Source organism: Bactrocera oleae, chromosome 5 (genome assembly GCF_042242935.1).
Source record: "Bactrocera oleae isolate idBacOlea1 chromosome 5, idBacOlea1, whole genome shotgun sequence".
NCBI classification, from domain to species: domain Eukaryota; kingdom Metazoa; phylum Arthropoda; class Insecta; order Diptera; family Tephritidae; genus Bactrocera; species Bactrocera oleae.
The window spans coordinates 16,712,738-16,737,816 of NC_091539.1; the positions used below are offsets into that span (position 1 = coordinate 16,712,738).

The window sequence follows — 25,079 nt, forward strand, 5'->3', positions numbered from 1 at the left end:
CAGCTGTCTGTCTGTCTGTATATATACGAACTAGTCCCTCAGTTTATAAGCTATCGTTCTGAAATTTTGCACCTGTTGTGCTGCTCATTTGTCGGAATTATAGCATATAGCTGCCATATTAACTGAACAATCGGAGTAAAGTGCATGTATGGAAAACTTTTTCATTTGACGAGGTATCTTCACGAAATTAGGCGTTATTTATTGTTTGAGGCAGCAATGTATTCTCGGAAGAAATGGTTCAGATCAGATAATTATAGCATAAAGCTTTCATACAATCTGAACGATTGGAAACAAGTTCTTGCATGGAAAACTCTGTTATATGACGAGGTATCTTTACGAAATTAAAAATAATTTATTGTTTAAGGCAGCTTTGTATTATCCGAAGAAATTGTTCAGATCAGATCACTATAGCATATAGCTACCATACAAACTGAACGATCAGAAATAAGTGCTTGTATAGAAAACTTTTTAATTTGACGAGGTATCTTCACGAAATTTTGCATGGATTATTATTTGAGGCAATAATGTATTATCCGTATGAATTGTAGATATCGGATGACTATAACATATAGCTGCCATATTAACTGAATGATCGAAATAAAGTGCTTGCATTGAAAATTTTTTTTTATTGTTCAGATTAGATCACTATATCATATATATTTACCAATCGAAATTGAGTTCTTGTAAGGAACCTTTGTACATATTAGTTAAGGGTATTATAGTTTCGGTGCAACCGAAATCAGCTTTTTTTGTTAACGTTTCACTTGTTTTATCTAAAGACGGAACACATTTTTTTGTAAGAAGATACATATGAACATATAGTTTCAGTAATACATTTAAAATAAAATAAACTCACTACAAATGTTTAAATGTGTGTAAATATTTGAACTAGATAAGAGTACGACAAATCCACTTAATACAACATAATTAATATTCAACTGACTATTTGTTAAATATTCCGAAGGCACAGCCAATGAATTGAGATTTTAGTAGAAGCAGTAACACTTCAATTAGAAATACTGTAGCTCGTGCGTTGCGCTATATTTATAAAGTTGTTACTTTACCGAAGACAAATTTCATTAATTATTGTATTTAGAACTTCTAAAATGATGTACTACGTAAGTGTTCCAATTAACAAGAGTTAAGAATATACATACATATAAAAATTATAAGCCTTTGAAAACGGCTTGTGAAATGTTAATGTTTAAAAGAGTAGCGTCGATTCAAATGCCATTCTCTCCATACATATGTAGCTTTGCTTCTATGTAAAATTCACCGAACGCAGTTTTATTCATGTACAAATTTTGCTTAAATGGGGATACATGTGTGAGACTTAGTGTGAGAACATTGCGGTTTAAAATGCGTATTATGATTAGAAGGTACATTTTAAATTAAACGGGAAAAGGTTCAACCACCTAAATCAGCGGTAGTAAGCTTACGACCAATTTGATAAAATAACATAAAGATTACAATTTTTAATTATGCTTTAAAAAAAAACTTAGGCTTCAAAAAACCTCCACATTTGACATTTGACAGCTTATGTTATTTAACAAAAAGGTAATGAAAAGACATAAGCGATGCTAACAATGTGAGTTTGTTAATCGAGTGCTAAAAGCATAATTTTCATAGAGAGCATCCTAGCCACATGTTTTCCAAACTCGTCCTTGTATTCATAACACAAGCCACAAAGTGCTAGTATTACTCAGCGACTTCAAATTCGAAGTCAACACCTTAACTTAACTCTTGAAGAATGGCGCACACTCACAAAGTGATGAGTTTCTGCAGCGGAGTAAATTCGAGCAAACAGCTGCGTTTAACGTAGAGATAAAAAAGTGAAGAGAGACTTTGCGAATAAGAGAGAAACATAATAATGATGTTTGTAAGAGAAGTGGGTTAAGGTACGATAATGAATTTAAAAACTTATAAAACAATGTATATATGTAACTACATTCTTACATATTTTGCAATATCAAGTGATAAGTATTCACTTTTATTTATTGAGTATTGGCATAAATAAATCTTTAAACTTTTGGTCATTTTAATAATTACTTTGATATTGAAATTTATTTTACACCAATGGTATGTAAGTTTTCTACCAAGGCAAAAAGATGATAAAAAAAAAATGTTTCAGTAGGATAAATATCAAAATAACAATTTGTAAAAGATATATATATATAATAAATTTCGTATCTGCGAACAAAATTTTTTAAGTAATGCCATATTCGTCACCGTTTCCACTCACGTCTTAAAAAAACTGCTTTACATAGAGTATTTCTGTTATGTTTTTAAAACACTAAAGTAATCTCATTCACTAATACAAAATAAATTTCCTATTAATATTGAAAATATAAAACAACTTGGAAAGTGCGTAAACATAATATTGCGGAGTAACCTAATATGTACTAAACCAAACACAAAATATGAACATTTTATAAACATCACGGAGCCACAAGTAAGGGAGCAGACACTGGCTCAGTGATTGTGTCCTGGCGCTTGTTCCACGATTGCATTCGAAATTGCCGATTTATGCCGTCAATGCATTCGGTGAGCGAACTTTATTTCGAAAGGCTTGTTTGCTCAACTTTCGCTACACGTGTATCGCCGGACGAACTCATTTGCTATAAGCGTTCATAGGGTGGATACGGCGTATCAATATCGTTGTTTAGTTGCTTTATACATATAGTACATAGATACAGAGAGACCTATGTAAATATACTCAATAAACGTAATTCCTTCTTTCAAAAACTACTTTTACTCTTGTTTCCTTTAACGGAGTTGATTAATACAACAAACCTACATAAGCACATCCAAGTAAACACTCAATAATACAATCCATACTTAATAATGGTACACTACATGTGTGCGCTTATATAAATATATATGTACAAGTATGTTAAAATGTCTTCTTTGTATTTGCCCCACCTTGTGACAACTTGATGACATTTCAAACAGCTTACGGAATTGAACAAAACAATACTCTCAACAACAATGCGCAAAAGAGAAAGCAGAAATAGCAATTCGTCCTATTGATAATTTACTCATTCGCTGCTTATATTTACTTCTACTTCTGCTATTGCCATTTTGGTTTCCGTTGCCGTTGAGTAGTTAGTGGCACATTCAGTCTGTATTGTGTTTACACCCCTACCTGACGTAGTACGTGGACTCGAAGTTTTAAATGTGTCTCGTGGCCGATATTTAACAAAATTCCTCTTAAATAAATAAATAAATTTACAATAAATATGTATGTATATAAAACATAATATCGCTTGGAAAATATAATGCCACAATAAAAAAGATATATCTAAATATAGTTCAGAACAGATACGTCTCCATTTTAACTTCTTTTCGCCAAAAAATGTAAGGACGATTTAGCTTAGCAAAACTTCACTTTATTTTGTTGGTGATAAATTGACTACTGAGTATTCACATTGGATAATTGCACTTTAATAATATCGGTTTTTAGTGATTTGATATTTATCGATTATTCTGCGAAAGCTGAGTTAGCTACATCGTCTCGTAGAGGAAAAGTTCAATCTCTTTGGTTCGCAAAATAACAAAAAGCGAATGTGAAAATGATGTGAATAGAAAAACGAAAATGTATCTATCTTGTGAGCGATGAAAGAAACCCCGAAAAGTATTTGCATTTTTTCAGAAAACTGGCATTACATATTTTCTGCGTAGAAATGAAAACTAAAGTGACCCGCAAAGTATTCGAAATGTGTAGCAGTTACATATTATTATATATAAAGAAGTGTTAGCCATTGTTTGCTTAAATGCTCAAGTTGTCCATCGACTGACATGCTGTACGAAGTAGCAAAAAATGTTTGGGGTTGTTTTCTTCGACCTTGTTGAAATAAAAAAAAATCGACTTGAAGCGGTCGCCGCAATTATAGAAAAGGCAATACACACCTTAAAAGGAACTCCACACTCTCTTGATATTTGGCACCAACAATACAACTGGCCAAATGTAAACGATAAAGGGCAAGAGATGGACGTAAAGCGCGTTAAATGCGGGGTTTTCCACGCGGTCTGAATTAGTCAAATTCAAAGCATAGGCAAATTCGTATGGTAGAACGCATACGCACTGTGTATATGATTCATGAATTTTCATTTAGTATTAAGTTTTTATCATTTCATGGTGCTAGCCAGTTTGAAGAAAGTCATATTGGCTGATAAAATCCAAAACGTTACATACTTTAATATAAGTTACAAATGTAAGAACATACACGCATATGCCTTTTTGTGTAGTGTTTTAATGTGTTTGTATACGTACATATGTATGTATATTTATGTACGTGCTATTGTAAACGAGCACACACCCAACATGACGTATACGCAATTTTTTCGCCACAACCATGCCTATACTGGGCAGTGATAACATACATATGTATGTATGTAGGGACATATGTACTTTAATATGCGCATAGCTATTAGGATAATGTTATAAGTACAAACAATTAAATATATCTATACTTAATTATGTATATGATATGTACATGTACATACATAGAATATATATATATACGAGTATACATAAGTATGTATGTATATATAATATGTTAAGTTACTATTTCTACCACACTCATACTTGTATTCCATATGCGCTCTTGATGCTGGCACGACAAAAATCACGAGTGATGAGCTAAAATCTAACGATATACACTTTACTTTTTTTTATTCGAACACTTGATTTTGTAACTATGAATAACAGTACTTTAATATGAAAAGACCCTCAATTATTGTACTCATGTGGCAATATCCTCTTTGCTATTCTCATGTATACTTACAAAAATACCATGATTGGATTGTTTTTTTTATAGTGATACTTTCACATCCCATTCTTGGCAATGAATGATAATTTCATGATTAAATAATTATGTTCCGTCGTTCTGCATCAAACTCAAAAATGTCCGTATGCTTATGAACCATCAATGATATAAGCTTGTATTATTATTCGCAGTAATCTACACCAATATACGAAAGTATGGATCAATTTAATGACACAAACGTGCGCACGTGCATTGTATGAGGTTAACTATTGATTTTCGTTCATAGGCATTAAGTGTTTTTGTTTTTTAGCTTTAAATGCAGCAAGTGAAAAGGGAACGTGGCATGGTCGTATAAATGGTATTTTGCGTGTTTGTCTACGTTATATGTATTTGTGTACTGTGCGTTGGCAGCGGATACAAATACCATAGATACCGCCAATCGGCAACTATTTTCCGATGGTGAAACGAAAAACGAAGAATTCCACGGATAATGTTGCAATATTGCTAACAGTGATGACCGGTAGGACACGGTTTAAGATTGTGAAATAAGTGTCTTAAACATATTAAATGTGTTAAAATAAGTGTTCATTTAGATTTCACAACGGTTCTGCGAAATATTTAATCTGCACTTATTCAATAAAAAGTTAATTTATAATCCACTAAATATAGAAATATTTATCATAAACATACATATATGCTTATAGTTTTCTACCCAAACTTTTCCAGTGCGTTTTTATACCTCTATGAAAGTCAACACTGCGCCAAATTTAATATATTACAATTAAACAACAAATAAACAATAAGTAAAATCTTACGCATTTTATTGCTCGGTTTGTGCCGAATATTTACAATATAACTTTAACATTTCGCCCGCCAATAATCGTAACAAACGTAACAAAACAAAAACCTCGACAACAACAATAATCAAATATTAATAAAATAACGTGACCAATTATATTCAAATATGTTACAGCTGTAAAAAAGACACTGTTAATCAAAAACGGATTTCGCGAAAATCCATGTTTCCAGGTAAAACACCACATTACATAATTAGCATTCAATTTATTAATGTAAATATTTTAGAACCCTTAGTTTTTCAAAACGAATTGTTTTATAAGTTTAATGCATTTATCTCATAAACTGCAACTAAGTTTATTTTAAGCCATTAGAAGTGAGATAATAATTTAATGAATAAGCCTACAAATGAGAGTATTATTAAAATAATATAACTTCTATATGGGCTAATTCACAAACCAAGGGATATTTTCTTTTTTGATGAATTTATTTTAAAATTTTTTAACGAGCTTTATGTTTCTAAAAAGATTACAATGTCCCGAGACCACAATTCAGACGAGAAAATTTGAGGGGCAGGGAACTTCTGACAGGAGATCATTGTTTAAAATTACTTTTGCAGGTTTTTCATATAGATAGCTAGAATATGGAAAATCATTATATGTAACATATGGGTACTGCGTTGGCCGATTTCACACATTGTCCGCGCTGAACTAAAAAATATGTACTGTTACACGTTCACTTAATTTTCATAAGAAATCTTACAGACTGACAGATATACAGGTTCGTTGTAAATTTTCTGCGCTGGAAATGAAAAAATACTGTTTTTGGTACGAAATATATTTTTTTATTCAATATAATCTCCCTTAACTTTAATACATTTATTCCAATGATCCTCCATTAATTTTATGTCATCCCTATAACAGCTTTCCGGAAACTCTAAAGTACCCGTCTACGGCTGTAATAACTTTTTCATTCGACGAAAAACGCTAGTGAATACGGTGGATGCTTAAGCAAATAGTACTTTAGTTCGTTAAATTTTGTCATTGTTAAGAAACCTTTTTTATCATATATATCTTGATGAAAAATTATTTTTTTGTGTTGCGCACCAGGTCTTTTCTCACGAATATTTTCATCCAAAAAGGCTAATCCAAAAGGCTGCAGTAATATTCCGAGTTTATTGTTTTACCTTCCTGCAGATAATCAATCAACAGTTGAATTCGTACAAGGGGGTATGCGGATACCTCATTAAGATGGTATAACTGCTTTCTTCAATGCTACCAAGTATCCTTTACATACGTCAGATCAGTTTTACTAATTTCAATGGTTGAAATGAAAAATGAAAATACAATTTTCATTATAGTCTTTGATTTTTAAAACTTTAGACTTCAAAGCAGTTATAACAGTTCATAGAAAATAAAAATTATAGGTTACTAAAACGTTTTTTGACACGAGAAAAAAGTTTCTTACCAAAAAGAATCGGAGCATGCTGCCTGTCTATTTGAACATCTCGTATAGTTTGGTTGATTGCAATTGAGGTTGGCAATATTCTTGTGTGGGCATTTGCTATCATTAAAGTCAGCTGAACGATTCGAAATCGAGAATATCGGTTATATGGGGGCTGAGGCAAGTTTCCACCCGATTTTATTCATTTTAGGCACAAAGATTCGTTGTTATTAAAAAAATTTGCTCTCTCAATTTCAAAGTCAGCCATAGGCTATGGGTCCACGTTTCCGGTATCTGGGTGCTTGAAAAGTTATGGTCCGATTTTGACAATTTTTAGGCGTACACATTTTTAGTTTGATATATTTATGTATGTGCTTGATTTGTATACTGGAAAGTGAAAAAATCAGATGAAATTTAACGTTGTGTTATATGGGAAATAGGCGCGGTTACTGTCCGATTTCGCCACTTTCACACTATTGTATAGGAATGTCACAATATTCTTATGTACCCAATTTGGTTGAAATTGGTGGAGTGGGCTCGGTGATATGTAATTTTTCTTAAATGTGGGTGATGCCGCACCCATTGATCAATTTTGACACCTGCTCCTATGAAGCGCTTTTGTGTCATCTCGAATGTAAATTTTAATGTCTCTGATATATTTCGTTATTGATGTATCGCAGTTTTAGTAGTCTTTAACCGTTATATGGGGAGTGGTCTAGGTTATCATCCAATTTCATCTATTTTCACTTGTTGCATAAGGTATTAAAATGATATGTCCCGTGCAAATTAGGGTGATATGGCTTGATTACTTTGGGAGATATATACATAAAACCTATTAGGGGGCAGGGCCACGCCCACCTTAAAGAAATCAAATATAGATGCCATTTCTCAATGCAATTCCCTATACCAATTACAGGTTTATATCTTAATTTAGTGCTTATTTATGGCAATTTATAGGTTTTCGATTAATGGCGTTTTGTGAACGTGGCAGTAGTCCGATTACGCCCAACTACGAACTCCTTATCACTTTTTTACCAAGGATCGCTTGCACGGACGAACGGGCGAAAGGAAAGTCACTCGAATTTCAACTCGTATTTCATATATAATCTTATGTCCTACTCGATTATTTTTGTGTGATACAAACAATGGTGAACAAAACTATTATACTCTGAAGCAACATATTGCAAGAGTATACAAATTTTAAGGGTACCGAATTTTACGCATATTTTCTCACAGCCACAAAGATCGTCAATTCGGATCAGAAGGAGATGAATTTGAGCACTATGATATGCCACTTATTTATCCCGATTATTATGGATTTAAAATGCCTACACGAATTTTTCCTTAATTAAGTTTATTTGGTTTAACTTCTTGTTTTATAAATTAGTTCTAACGGATTGAGTTATTTATGAAATGGGTGATCACAACTTTTCTAAACGACCATCAAAAAACAATATTTTTGTAGACCTGCGCAATTGAGCTATTATTTTGTTTGTGCAAAATAAATCTTAATGGCGGCATATCCAATTTATTTATGTTATTCACTAATCGCTGTTTTTTCGTCGTACTGATGTACATTTTTAGCCTGTTGCTGTATGAAATTCGGTACGCGTGTACATATTCTGTATTTTTTTTTAAGCAAAAGTAAATCGCTGTAATTTAAAATAAACGTTAGAAGAAAACTTTATCCTTGGAAATTAAAGTCTAAATCTTGGAAAAACTCAGCAAAAGTGTTTAAGAAAGACGGTTAGCTAAAGATTTTAATGTGATGTTTGCAATCAGCTATATCAAGTCAAATAGAGCATAAATTTTAATGCTTTTCCTAACACCTGTTACGAGTATGTGGCAACCAAAAATCCATTGGACATAGCTGAACATCCAAAAATTGAAACAATTCGTTGTACGTAGCTTTTAAACCAACGCGAAAAGAAAAACCTACATTAACTGGGTCAATACTAATGGAAAAGCTAAACAATTATTTAAATAGGAATATCCTGATAAAAGTGAAAATGCATTTTGTGCATGGATGGATGGTTTTCCGAATTTAAAAAGCGGCACAGTATCCATAGCGTTAGTGATATTGCTTCAATCCTTGCGTTTATTCACAGATTTTGTGCAAAAGCCGATGAGATGAGAATAATTCCTGCTATATTTGGACCATATCTTCTTTGTTATCTTACAGCGTGTTGTTGTGTTCCATCAGCTCTGTGCGATTTGTTCAAAATTCGTATAAAGCTCTCTTTTGATCGTTCCTAGAGGGCATAGTAATGGAAACGCCTTGGATTCGTCTAAAGAGGCTCCTAGCTTTGCCAACTCGTCCGCTTTTTCGTTGCCGAAAATGTTCCTGTGACCGGGAATCAAAATTATGGACAAGTGCATTTGCCATGCGAGTGAGCTTAAAGCCTTCCTTCAGTTGTTAACAACATTGGAATTAATCTGTGGTGTCGACAAGGCAGGTAATGCCGCCCGGCTGACCGGTTATATGGTTGCTTTCTGTATCCTCCCTTCGTTATTTAGTAGAACTTCACAGGCCTTTTCTATACCTAGCACTATGGAAATATATGTTGGTGTCGAGATCATTGTAGTATACAATGCTCCGCAATCCATTTGTACCCTTCGGTATAGATAGAGTGAGTATCGTCCTCCCCTACCGTACTTCTTCTCCATTCACGTCTGGAGGGAATGCTCACCTGAAAGTAACTATTGAAATCTATCCTTGAGAGGATATAGTTGAATTTGCTTATATTTATCGGATTCAGGATGGCCTTATTGTTTCCGGCTCCATCCTCCTAATTCCGTAATTCACTGATTCGAATATTCACGAATCATTATATCTAGGGGTAATTACTTTGAAGGGGACAAAATAGATATTCATGAATAAATTTGTAAACTCTTTCTTAAGAAATACAAAATTCGCGATAGATTTTGAACAAACCTCGTACTATGCAGATTGGTCTACTGCATTCGCAAGTAATTCTGGTTGTACCTCCACCGCGGTTTGCTGATTACCAGGGATGTGCGTTGTCATACGTTTCTCTATGGATTCTCCTGCGGACGAAGTCTACGTACCGTCGTTCGTTTTTTAATAAGATATATTGATATGCTCCTTGGACAATATCTTACTCAGCCTGGCGGATTTTTGCAGCTTTCTATCGATGTGCAGGAAGATTGCCATGAGTCTGCTTTGGCTTTTCTGAGTACTTTTTTGTATTGCTTCTAGATGTATTCATAAGGTTGTCAAACTTTGATCCTATCACTTTCATTGAAGGCTTTTCTCTAGTGGATTCTGAGGTTCCTAAGGTCAATATTCCACCAGGGAGGCGATTTCCTATTTTGAGAACCGTTAATGGTGTAGATTGGTTGAAGAAGGTGGTTAAAACTTTTCTTTAATTCTTCCACCTCTTCATCTAATTCTTCAACCGTATTGATTTTATTTTGATAATTTCTATTTACATAGCTTTTTGTTACTATCTTGGTGAATTTATCCCACGCTGTTTCCTTAGGGTTTCGAAATTGGAGGGGAATATTTGATTACTCGCGAATGTTGAAGAGTATTCAGGAGTGCTCCAACATGGGTGGTTCCTCGGACACTCTCCAGTCATGGATAGCCTACTGCTTCTCTTGATAGGGTTAGGCCCAAAACTTCCTCCCAACGCGATAAATTTATCGAGCTTGGGCAAACTAAAGTTGGCTTGTCGCCCCTATTACAAAATCTTAAATTGCTATTTAGTATACATATATTGTAAGATCGACTCGAGCCTGTTGTTTGTATTGGAGCTTCCGCATGTGGTGTCTCGCGTTAGCGTCGCAGCGTGTTAGAATGCCCTCCTTGCTGTTCTCCTCTGTTAATCTTGATATAATTACTGGTGACACGTCCCTGTCGTGGACCATGTAAGAAGAAACCAGAAAGAAGTTACCTCTTTCTTCCTCCACCTTTAACACTGTTGTATCTGTTGTGCTATAGGTAGAGCAAAGAAATATGTTTATACCTTTTCTGATGATATTGCTCCTTGGTTTATCTTCGGTTGATCGAGTTCTGTCTCACCAAGGGCTCTTTAATTAATTTGATATCGGTGCTCTTCTTATTTAAGAAGGTTGACAGATTCGCTGTAGCACTTTTCGAGTGCTGCAGATTAATATGCACGTATCTAAGCTTCCGGGGCATCGTGCCGCTTTCTTATTGCGACATCACTTAGCAGCCGTCATCGACCTCTTCTGTGTTGTCTTTGTCAGCCGCTTTGTCGCCTTGGAAGATTTTCAACCTGACCCAGCGGACACCGAAGTTTTTGCTGTCAGCTTTTGCATATGTTCACTAATATTGGCATCTCTAGAGGGCAGCCAAATACGAGCACGAGGCCTCCTTGAAATATCTTTGGTGGGTAGCCCCTAAGGATTCCAAAGAGTCAAACTTCGGATGGGGACCCGCCGGACTGTCAAGCACATAGCTTATCACTAGACCCGGAAATCTGAAGTCGATCCCTACCTATCTCTCTTGTATGGTGCTCGATGAAGAGGAGTTCCCGTCAATGCCAGCCACCTGCAGGCTGCTCTGGCCACATCACTATAGTTCCTTGTTATTGTTGTATTGTTCTGCTCTTGTTTGGGTTTTTTGGGCAGATTTTCCGTCGTTTTATTTTGAGAGCGACTCCTTTCCTGGGAACCTGCCTGCTTACGGGTTTCGACGGGAGGTTATGTTTGTTTCCTTTTCGGGAAACTTTCATATTCCTCCACTATCTTCTTTTCCCGCTTTATGTCCTCTTCATCAAGTAAGGTTCCAACAGCCTGATCCTTGGCAATCTTACCTAGTATAAAGACTGCCCTCTGGTACCGGCTTTTCCTCACTTGATTCAGAATTTCTTCCTTTTTTTCTTTGGCAGCCAGTGTACTTCGGTTGGTATTCATAGCATTTTTGGAGGTGGATAGTATTTCTTTGGGGTCTGAGGTACTTTCTTTGGTATCGGCTGTGTTTGCTGCTGTCTCCACCGGCGTACTATGGTTGGTACATCCGAGAGCACTCTTAATCGTCTCTTGGCTGGAGGTAAAGAGGGTGTCTTCGTCGGACTCTGTTAGGGGTTCTGGAGTCCTATATTCATGCCAAAGCGCTGGTAGTCAAGGGGTTTGTAGTTGTTGTTTTTGGTTTTTCAGCCGGAAAGGGTTGGTCACTCGTCCGCAAAGCCAGTATGCTCACTGACCATTCAGTCATCAGCACGGATACCTCGACACCTTGGCTTAGGGTGGTGTTGGTGCGGTTGTCCTCACACTTCCACATTAGGAGATAGCCGTAAAACTAAAGGTTTACGAGGTTTGTTCAAAAAGTTTCGCGAATTTTGTATTTCTTAAGAAAGTGTTTGCATATTATATTTATACATGAATATCTATTTTGCCCCCTTCAAAGTAAGCACCCCTAGATATAATGCTATTTATTATATTAAAATAATGGTTTTATAATATAATAGTAATGTATAGACTGCTTACCTGTTATTAAAATATAGTTAAGCCTATAACAAAATCCAAACAGTTGAGCCTATAACAAAATCCATACATACTTATGTATATATGTATGTATTTAGAGCAATTTTAATTTTATTAATCTAGCGATTCGAAAAATCTAGCATTTAGTGTAGGCTACCAGATTGACGTTAGTTACGAAGAAATAAGCTTCAAAATATTCAGTTTGGCGCGAACGTGCGCATCTGCCTTATATTATTTTCTTAGTACTATATTGCAATCGAATTGCCTAGCCTTTGATTGTTAAATTAGGTGATTGTAAAATTTTATACAAGTATAATATAATATTTTACGTTTAACATGCCTTAATACATTTATTGATTGTTAAATTAGGTGATTTAAAATTGTATATAATAAAATATTTTACAGTTAACATGTCTTAGCACAAATTCAGTTTAGTTTACAAAACTACAAAATAACAATACATACAAGTATATTCATTAAAAGCAACGGTTATTTCGGTATTTTCCCGGCACAACACATTCCGATTGGTTGCTTATGTTAATCACGAATTTATAAATTTTATAAAGCACTGAAATTTTTTTGTACATGTAAAAGTAATTATAAGTAGATGATATGGTTGGTATGCACGTTTCAAAATAACTGCAATATTTAATAATAATAAATATTAATATTATTATTAAACAATTTGAAATAAGAAAGCAAACGTATTTTATATTTTATTGCATGTCCATTTTTAATGAAACGTCGATTACAATTGTTTTGGTGATTCAAAAGCTCCGCAAACCAGCATCCACTCTCTCAATTCCTGGCTCGATGAAAACACCTTCTATAGCGAATCGAGAACAGAACTCATCGGGATGCAACGAAGAAGCAGCCGAGGCCCTAGTGGGTATCCACTCCGATTACCCCAGGTATGAAATGTACGTATACCCAACTTTTTTCACTAAGCATATTTAAATATTATATATATTATAGTAATCTTTAGAATTATGTATTATATAATATAATGCATATGTGCGACAACATGTGTATGCACTATATTAAATTTGTGTATGTGTTTATCACCTTTTAAGTTGACCAAAATAATGAACGAAAAATATTTGTGTAATGCTTTTAGAGATATATCTGTTATCTACGTTTTCAGATTCTCTACAATGGTCAGACGCCCTCTTCTCAAATGTACAACTCGTATTTAAAGACTTTCCAGTTTTTTTAATAGTCCATTTGGTACCTTTAGGATGCCTCGTTAGAAAGGCTGATTCAAAAATTTTCTTAAACTGAGCACTCTATTTTCTTATTTCAACGGCACAATGTGACACATTAAGAAGCGCGTCAGTAATCGCAATTGATAATGTTTTAATTAGCAAAATAAACAATTTAAGCGAATTGGTCTTAACCTCATATTTCCGTTATAATGATTCCCACTCCTCTGGTTACCTTTTTCTCATATACCTAATATAAGTATTGTATTAAATTCAAAGCGCAATATATTTTTTGTATTATATTAGTTAAAGGGCCGTTTTCTCAATGTCTGATTAATACTATGCTTAATCGCTGGTAGCTTAAATGGATGATAGCTTTAACTGACAGAACCGTTTACACCAAGTTGTGGTTAACTGACCTACAGATACATAGTTCGATTATTATGAATGCGTGGCGAAAACAGTTCACAAAATATACATTGTTATCACGCAAAACTGCCGCCCACCGACGCAAAACAGTGTACCGAATAAGCTGATACGATCTATCTACTAAAAGCGCAATGCAAATGAACAGTCACCACCGCTTCTACCGTCCGCTTCAGCACACCGTACGGTAGAATATCCGCGAAAATTGGATTTTTTTCGTAAAAACGAGTGAGCTGAGAGTGAGAGAGCAATCTCTTGCAACGCAGGGTTCCCAATCTCGATATTTTGTAATAATTATAATATGAACTTTAATATATTTGAAATAACTCAAAATCACAGTCGAATACACTTATTTATAAATAGTTAAACTATTTTAGTAGTTGGATTTTAGTTTTGAGGATTTCCATTATGAAAAGTATAACTAAAAAACTAAGTGTCTGAAAAATCGTTTATACAAATAGAACAATCACAACATTGGTGAAATGAAAACAAAAGAGAACAACTGATTTCTGCGTTGGAACTACGGGCATAACTTTTGACAAATTTGGTTTGATACGGGCGGTAAGTACGGAAGGGAGGAATGTCGGTGACAGTTGGTGCAATTATATATTTTACAGCTGACAGCGCTTAACCATACATTGATAGCTCAAACATTCACCGAGATTCCTCCCTTCCGTACTTACCTAAAAAACATACGTTACATTTTGAAAATCATAAAATATAATAGTATTTTGTTTTTGAATTTTAATTTAAATATAAATTGATGATTTTCGAAATTTCGGTTGATTTTATATGGTACATATCGGGAACTTGTAAGATAGTTTCGTTCCGAAAATGAATAAAAACCATTCATGTATTACCATGAATTCTCTTATATTACATCTAAACATTTTCGTTATTCTAAGGGGCTTTATGCCTAATATATAGGAATGTGAGGAATACTCATATAGCGGTTCCTGTTAGCACAAAATATGATTGGAACCCATTACGTGTAAATTACGCTCTTCCTTAATTGTTTTTATCATTCTTTATAATTATACACTACATATTTACAGTAGGTAACACATAGTTTTATTAGCTTGCTGATATGAAAAGTAAAATTAAAAAAAGCTTTTAGCTTTATTAATATTTCTTATTAGGAATATTATAAAAAAAGGAAAGTACAAAAGTATTCAAATAAAAAATTGACAAAATCTACTTACGGTATATATAAAAAACAAAACTAGGTGTATATAAAAAACAAATGTTTTCATATCTTTTAAACAGTTATGTGTACGACCACTTTGTAAAGCATTAATTTACTACGAAATATGTTTTCAAGTAATTTTAAGCGAGATATGAATTTACCTATCTGATAATAAGAAAAAAATAGAAGCCGTTAGGGGCAGGACCTTAACGTTACTATTATTTCTCATACTCGGACCGTTTTTACCTTTCTTAGACGTGTCTATCAACCAATTTTTCAGAGTAGGAAGCGAAAAAAAACCATCTTTTTTTTGACACATTGTACATACATATGGTATGCTTTATTTTCTCGTTTAGAAAAACTTTCTATTAATTACAATTAAATTTAAAGGAGAATAGTTTAAATGGCTTATAGTTGTGGCATTGTCTCCCCGGTAAAAACTTTCAAATAATATGCGACATCTGGATGTGAAATATAATATATAATTGAACTTATTGAAGATAAATAATTTAGTGAAATATCGAAACTGCTATACATAGATAGCCAAATAAACCGTTCAAATTATATTTAGAAGCTAAAAAAAAATTGAAAGCGTTGATAACCAATCGCGGAATGGTCGACCGAAGCTCTCGCCGCACAGATGCTCATAGCTCAGACGAGGACCGTATATATCGTCCAAATCGGTATCGGTATGTTTATCGTCAAATACCGGGACCGTGCCGTTCATGCTCGGGTGGCACGCTCTGTGTTCTTGTTCGTAACAGTTCGCTACTACGTATTAAAATTAAATTCATGGTTGCGATAACGCTCGGTTTCAAATGAATATTTACATTATACTCGGAAATTTTAATGTTATTATCTATTTTTTGTATGTCATATGTAAATATATACATATGCAAATGTGCGTAATATAATGTTTTAGAAAAGAAGAAATATTTTTGCACCGCCTATATGAAGCGACAAGAATTTGAGAATGTGATATGAAAGGAAATGCAGAAAATTGTCCGCTTGAGTAGTGTTACCACTGGATGTACCAAATGCCTACCAAATCGTTGGCTAAACCACCAAATTTTCTTATCTTCAAATCATTGGGTTTTATTTCAATTCAGTTTTGGAAAAATATGTACATACAAATAAATCTTAGAGGTCAATTACATTTAGCTTCAACACACCTTTCTTTTCTTCAGGCCAATCGAATATTTTTAACCAATTCCGACAAAATTCATCACTACAAAAGATTGTCAAGCTGTCGAGAACTATCTGAGTGGTCGGCAATCATCCGTACTGTTTCGAGGTCAACAGGGGGTTTCGCAGGGCGGTGTCTTCTCCCCGCTACTGTTTAACTTCTATATTTCGAGACTCCCTCCATCACCAAAGGGTATTTCCGTCACCTCAACTGCAAATGATCGTATGATACTGGCGTCAGGCAATGGAATCGATGGCATGTGTTTGAAAGTAGCCTGACCCTCTCCAATACTAAATCCATAGCGACCACATTAATGAAATAGACGAAGAAGTGAAGACTGGATCTTAATAACACAGTCGATTAAAATTCTGTTTGTCAAAAACCTTAAGATTTTGTGCTTTACATATGACAGCCTGTGCCATAGCAGACGAAGAGCTCGAGTTGCGCCGAAAACATAGAGTGACCCTTGCGCAACTTCGTTCTGGATACTATAGCAGGTTAAACTCCGCATGAGTATAACCACCTTTTTGTATGCCCAATAAATCCTACTCATCTAACACCCTTCTGCCTATAGTCTGACCCCGACGAAGCCGCACATTTCCTGGGCCTACCGATTGGTGACTTCGATGACAACCAACTTGATCCTTACCACCTAAGCGGAGATTAGGTAACCGCTACAACAGCATTTAAAAGTTGAAGTCTTCATTCACCTGACGTTGATGTCATTTTGTTCGCTTACTGCGGAAGTTTTAGGTTCTTTATTTTTGCGATAACGCTCGGTCGTATAATATTAACAATTATTTAAAGTAAAACTGAAGTATTTAATTGCCTATGAACTTGCATGAAGTTAAAGAAATGCGCGAATATATCAAATTTTTTACACTCTCGATCTTTATTTCACAGTTATACTTGTATAACTGAATCATAATTATATTTCATGACTATTTTTTAGTTAGTATGAATAGCAAACAAGAAAGTCTGAAAGTCATGTGACTGCAATAGCGACACCAAAAGAGAATTTGCCGATAATGAGCGACCAAAAGAGTCCTCGTCTGAACGTAGTCTAAGAGGTGGATCTTCCAGCACAGAATGTTAGTAAATAGAGAACTCGCAAATTTTAAAAAGTACTAGTTTGAGATTTTCATAAGAGGGAACATCGAAAAATACAACTTCGAAACTTTAGAAATACACCACACAATGACCGAAACGGGAAAAGGCCATAAATAGACACAAATAATGTTCTTACATGAATCATGCGCATGCTGATTTACATTTGCATATAACCAAATAATAATAAATTTTCAATATAAAATAATCTTTCGAATTATATATGAAGATTATTGCTTAAAGCCCCAGAATTTACAATAAAATAAGTAATTATTAGATAAATTCTTCAACACGTTCTCTAATTGCATGAACAAAAGCTAATAGTCAAAGGATACCAATAAAACTGTTGAATAGCATATTTTACTCATATGTTTAGGTTTATTGAATATTCCCTTATTGATGCGTATTTATAGAAATGTGAAAATCACACATAAGTACCTTCTTAAATACACGTACCCTGATGCTTGTTTCTTCTGCCCCGCACAATGTCTTTTGTCTACACTTTTTGCTTTTTGCGAGACAGATAGAACGATCGCCGGCAAGGGGCATCCAGGGGTGCACTGCCCCATAATTATTCCAGATATTTTTTTATTAATATAATTTATTTTAAAAACATTTAAATAATTATGAATTATGTGTATTTATATTTTTACGCAAATATTATAATATTATATAAATAAGCCCTAAGATATCATTATTTTTCTATACAAACTAAGCAATATAATAATATGATATAAATCCTCCCTTGAAATGCTTCTTTCCATGGTGGCACGCCATGGAATTAATGGCGAGTTCGCACGGAGACGGGACGGAGCAAAACATTGAGTTCTGACAAAACGTTAAAAAAAAACCAAAAGACAACTTTGCCGACAAACATATATACATACATACGAGCTCGCAAACATATTGAGGCCCAATTTTGCTCATCGTTGGGGAGTTGACAAAATTTGTTTGCATCGAAAATTTTGGGGCAATGTCGGTCGGCTATCACGTTTGTCGGTTGCAGTGCTTTGCTATTGAAAATTGACTTATGCTCTTTTGAAATACTACGATTACCGATTGGGCTGCATCATAGCTTCGTAGTTAGATAAAATGGGCTATATCGGAAAACTATGAAATTAATATTAAATAAACATGTAAAAGTACTATATGCAGTGTGCTTAGAATATATAGAAGTAATAACGGATTGCATATGATTGGCAATTTTATAATATAATGCCATATATAGTGCAAAACATGAAATAAATTTTTAATATTTTAAGTCGCTAATAGCCCATGTTGCCGATTCTCTCTTTTGAAGAGAACATCAGACAAATTCTTCAATTTCTGATTATTTGCATAGTCGTGATAAGGCAGCTTGTGGGCAACCTTACACTTACGATTAACAATTAATACTACGGAGCATGGCATCACAAAAGATTTTATCTGTACATTTAAATTTTGCGTTTTCTTTCATTTTTATTGTTTTCCAATTATTTTAGTGATCTTCAGCAGCGGCAAAAAATATTTCTGTTCACATATTTTTCTATAGGATTTCAATCTGGCCGTCCATTCTTTTCCAATTGCTTAACGTCAGACCTCCTGAACTTTGACAGTTGCCTGAGTTCAGGAGGTTTTGACGTTTAGCAATTGCGCTCTCATTTCCAGTGAGAGATGAGTTGGGCATCTGTTTATCTCTGTTCTCTGGTTGACAACAACTGTTGTATCTGGAAATTAACGTCAACATCTACGTTTTTGTCCGATGTTGTAGTCCGATTACTGAGCCAGTTATTAACCAAGTAATTAGCTTTTATTTCCAGGAAAATACTCTCAATTAATAAATTTTGTTCGTGAACAGCAGTGTAGAAATGGTCTGGCAATTTTATTCATTGCGTATTCTATTTAATATACTTAAAGCATAACAATTGTTCGGAATAGCTTTGTGCTGATTAATCAATTTGAAATTGTACGCACATATTTATGGTCACTTTCAAACTTTCGTAAATTTCAGTAGCTTAAGAAAAGAGCTAAAGTCACCAGACAGTAGTAATTTCATCGTTGCCGTTTAAATCTTGCATTCTTCTGAGCAATGCTTCCCGAATATTTGTGAGCTATTCTGCACTCATCTCAAATTATGATTAAACTTTTTCTCGACACAGCAGCTGTTCTGTTAGTTACACTCTCACAACATGTTGCTACAGATTATAATAGTTTGGTTCACCTAACGGTTGTTTGTGTCACCTAAAACTAATCGAGATAGATATAGGGTTATATAATATATTCTTGTATAAATGATCAGGATGAAGAGACGAGTTGAAATCCGGGTGACTGTCTGTCCGTCCGCTGTAACTTGAGTAAAAATTGAGATATCTTTATGAGACTTGGTAAATATGTTTCTTGGTACAGGTTGGTATTGAGGATGGGCATAATCGGACCACTGCCACGCCCGCAAAACGTCATTAATCAAAAACAAATAAATTGCCATATCTAAGCTCCACAATAACATACAAGACTATAGATAGGATCACATTAGGGAGGGGCATCTGCACTCAAAATTTTGTTTAAAGTGGGTGTGTCTGGCACCACCCACTTTTAGGTGAAAACCCATATCTTGGGATCTGCTTAACCGATTTCAACCAAATTCGGTAGATAACATTCTTCTCATATTGCTATGTTACAGTGCGAAAATGGGTGAAGTCGGATTACAACCACGCCTATTTGCCATATAACACTATTTTAAATTCCATCTGATTCTTTCACCTTCCACTATGCAAATCAAGCAATATATATAAAGAAATCTCAAACGAGTATACCGTTTGACTTTTCGAGAGTATAAAATGTTTGGTTACATCCGAACTTAGCTCTTCCTTACTTGTTTGAATTTAGTTTATTTTCTAAAAATTGTTTTCGTTATTATTCGTAGTGTCGCTTAAAATTTCTTCACTTGACATTGTTGTTTCATCTACGTGATATACGTGTATGTGACTATTCATCTTCTATTCATCTCGTTGTCGCTTAAAATTTCTTCACCTGACATTGTTGTTTCATCTACGTGATATACGTGTATGTGACTATTCATCTTCTATTCATCTCGTTAGTGTTGTTTTTGTAGTTTTGGAGATCAAGAGGGTAATTATTTGTAGAGCTGAGGCTTGTGTTGCCATTGTGTGGAGAAGAGAATTAATAATTGAATCAAGATCAGTGAGTGTGTTTATTGGTTGGGTGGGTGTAATTTGAACAGATAATAAGTACAAATCGAGTTTTTGACAGTTACTTCGGACTTTTTCTGGAATAAATGTGTAATTGTGTTGGGGAGTAGCGATTTTATTTATTTCTAAATACTATTGATGTTCTAGTTGAGTTGAATTATTAATTGAGAGTTGTTTTTTTGTGTGTTTAGAGGACAGGTTTGGACTGTACCTGCAATGAATATATTATTTGAATGAATATTAGTTTTTAAAGTTTGGGAAAAGGTGGATTTTTCATTTACTGATTGAGTTGAGTACTGGATCGGAGCGCGTTTCGATTTTTTTTTCGTTTTGAGAAATTGTGGAAGATAATGAGAATTTTCTGAGATAGAAAGAGTTAAGTTTCTATAAATTATCGTATTGTGCATTTCCTTGTTACTTTGATTTTAAGTATTTATTTTGTTTGAAGAAATTTGGGTACTTGTTGGATGACGACGGTGATCGGTAGTGCAGTTAGCGCAGAAAATTCGTGTACAACTCGGCAGGTAACAATTTTAACATGCTGGCGATCGGCTGCATGATTTTATTGTGTGACCGAGCAACTGGCTATTTTTGCACCGCATGGGGTTTGGTACATATTTTCTTACTTTTACATTCCGCCATGCAATGTAAATTTTTCGTTGAGGTGGTATAAATCGAAAGTCAGCAGCACTACCGGAGTCGGATACAGAGTATCGTTATTAATTTTTCTTTGAAATTTGTAAGCGCAAACTACCCCTTGAGAGCTTAGTTCGCAATTGATTTCCTCGATTGACACATTATTCGCGAAAAGGTGCATATATTGTCCCTTTGTTGTGGTTTAAATTCTCGTTGTATTTGATCTTGACGACACAAATACCCGGGAAATTTTTAAGTGCGAGAAAACTTCCAGCTATAATATATTTCTTGTGAGTAAGAGGATGTTTCCATCACGTAGTTCTGAAACACTTTCTATTTCTTTGCTTACTGCACAAATTGATTTGTGTACTGCAAAGCATGAGTATTGCGATAAAGGTTTACCCTTATCAACAGATTCTAAAACAATAAATTTAGGATCGGTTTTTTTAACGGTTGGGAGCTCAAAACTTTGAACTAGCAAAGAGAACTGGTTACTATGAGTGATAGTCAGGACATTTTGGCAAGGGACACGTGTACCAAGTTTCACTCTTAGTTTTTACTCAAATTATCGCTAGCACAGACGGACATCATCCTGATCATTTATATATACATACATATACAATATAACCCAATATCTAATTCGATTATTTTTAAGTAATACATACAACCGATAGGTGAACTATTATACTTTGTATGAATATTTTGCAAGAGTCTAAATAAAGGCATTATTATTATTTGTTTTTGTATTTTAAGATTATCGGTGTGGATTAGAGCTGCAAAACAATCGATCGGGCTATAGATAGATTAATTTTCGTATTACTATCGATAGTTTATTTTGACTACCGAAGGTTTATGCCTATACCAGATTTACCAGCAATTTTCATAATATTGAAGAATGAACTTTATAAAGTTACATAATGATATAGTCTAGTAATACCAAATGTGACGTCTAATTTTTGATAACATCCCAGAAAGTCACGGCAACGGAAAATCCAATACATTGAAGGAATTAGCGCGGAATACACACCGTGCATCTCAAAAGCCCAACGCGAAACTTTAACAGAAATCTTTGATAGCGCTGCTGGGCAATTAACCGGTGATTTAACCGCAGGGATGGTAGTTTCATAATCATATTTTCATTCTCTTAAGTACAGAAAATTTTTAAAATAATGTTTTCAAAATATTTACAATTAGGTAAGAATTTATAATGTTCTGAAATACCTGGAGATATATTTTATAGTTGTCCGAATTTCTTTATTTTCACTGTCATTGTTAAGTATATGCTAGAGAACAGTTCTGCAAAATTAGGAGCTCTTAGGTTTTTATAACGCTTTTATTAACTTCCCCTGTATGTTTGTATGTATGAATGTTTGTATGGTTGTAACTTTTTTCTGCGCACGCGATAACTTGAGTATAAATTGAGACATCTTGATGAAACTTGCTACATATGTTCCTTGGCATTCAAGAGAGGTCGGTATTGTAGATGGGCGTAATCGGACCACTGCCACGCCTACAAAACACTACATGCTAATAAATAATAGGTATGGTTTAAAATGCTAAGTTTTTAGCACATTAAACTAAAGAGTGAAAAAAATATATATAGTTTAAAAAAATTAAAAAACAACGCTTCAAACTAAAAAGTGAAAAGTAATTCCTTATATAATATATAAATATAATTGACAGAAATATTGACCGTATTTCTGTGAGTGTGCCATATTTTTCGTATATCTCACAATAAAACAAATATTTTTCGGTTTTGTTTTAAACTATACTTATTAATTAAAAGCAGGCAACCGGAAAATAAAATAACTGAATAATCTGTTGTATGAGAGATATGTTGTCCGATCTGGCCGATTTCGACATATGATTAACATAATCTCAAAATTTCATGTGGATGTCTCAAAAACTGAGGAAGACATTTTTATAATCCCGAAAAATTAAACTTCATCTGAAAAATCGCTGGCTTTAAATCGGTTTTAACTCATATTCTCTTAGGCAAAGTTGTTCAGAATGATTCGTAGAACATTTCCCACATACGCGATTTTTTAGAAAAAAAAAAAAATCGATCCAATCTAATATACATACTCATACATACACCTAAAGGCATTAGTCTGCCTACAGTGTATATAAACGAATACCACGTTAGTTAAATTTACTTGTAATATCAGAGTTGGAGAGAATGTTTAGCCAGGCTGGATTGCTAATATCAGATAGGAGAACAGCACAAAAAGCTAAAGTCGTCAGCGAATTACTAGTTTTAAACAAAAAACAAGTAAGGAAGGACTAAGTTCGGATGGAACCGAACATTTTATACTCTTGCATAGTCAAATGGAATACTCGTTTGAGATTTCTTCATATATTTTAATAATTAGAAGTAGGAACTGTTGCCTCAGTTATTTACATTCACAGTGAAATTAAATAGAACAATTTGTACATTGTTCTTGTGTTTTGTTGTATACGATTATAATTGATTTTATATAGAACGAATAACAACTGTATTGAGGGTATGAAAAGAAATCGTTTTTTTAATATGAATAACATTTTTTATATATTTTTATAAATATATATATATATATATATTTATTTTATCAAATAATAAATATTACCAACTTTGAAAACTATATTATTATATTAATTTGTATATAATATTTACAATATTAAACATAAATTATAGAGATTCTTATACGTATATCCAAATTATATTTGTTTTCTCCTTATACATTTAATTTCTATCATATATTTATTCAATAATGTCTTAAATAATAACAAATTATACATATAATTTAAGTTTTCCTAATTAGATTATTTACATATTTTTCTTAAAATTCAAAAGTAATTCTCAAAAGTAATTGCATTAACATGGGAAGGATCCATGTTTGAAAATGCCCAATCAATATGTGTACCGGCAGGTGTAGTTGAATATTCTACACCAAGCTGGAAACTAAAGGTTTTTTCTTGGAGCAGATTTCCTATTGTAGCCTCTGTAGACATTAAACAAATGTTAAAATCTTCAACAATTAGCACAATTTGATTGAATAACTCAGAAGTAAGGACTTCCTGAAGTTCTACTATTAAATGTCTGACAGAGTAAGCTGAATTTCTGTATAGAACCAGAATATTAATATTGAAACATTTAAACAAAACCTAACAATTTGCGGCCTGAATAAATTTCCTTTACAAAAATGAAAATTTCGGTTAAATTTGCTCAACATATTTTTTTTTAAATAGTTGTACTTGAAAAAAAAATACCTTCGACCAAGTACGAGTAAATTGTATCTCAAACACCTTTATAAAATTTCATCAAAATCGTTGAGTAGTTTTCGAGAACTTTTGACAACCGACTTTGAAAACACAGTTTCGAGAAAAACGCGTTTAAAGTTTTAAGTGACCATATAGCTGACAACGTGTAACTTTTCAAAGCTGTATCTCGAAAACTATTACTGGTATCAACTTGAGAATTAAATAAGACAATATCAAAATTTTCGCAAGGATAACTCCAAGTTTTTACAAAACATAAAATATTTGAAAATTGCATTAAAAAATCGCTTTTTATATCATTAATGTGAGCATGAAGACTCTGAACATTATGAATGAAATGAAATAAAATTAGATGTCTTGATGTTCGGGAATCATATAATTGAAACTTGTTGTCAGAGTTTTATTTATGTT

General features: G+C 33.7%; 1 protein-coding gene across 12 annotated transcripts in view; it reads left to right on the forward strand.

The window, feature by feature from the left end:
• SK (small conductance calcium-activated potassium channel) overlaps positions 1-25,079 on the forward strand; it is a 236,778-nt gene that overhangs the window by 86,258 nt on the left and 125,441 nt on the right. For 9 of the 12 annotated variants that reach the window (XM_070110224.1, XM_070110232.1, XM_070110233.1 and 6 more), the window contains one exon: positions 13,254-13,399. In XM_070110224.1, the coding sequence (XP_069966325.1) occupies positions 13,254-13,399 (146 nt within the window). The remainder of the gene's footprint in view (positions 1-13,253; positions 13,400-25,079) is intronic. The other 3 variants (XM_070110227.1, XM_070110228.1, XM_070110231.1) reach the window with 1 other exon arrangement.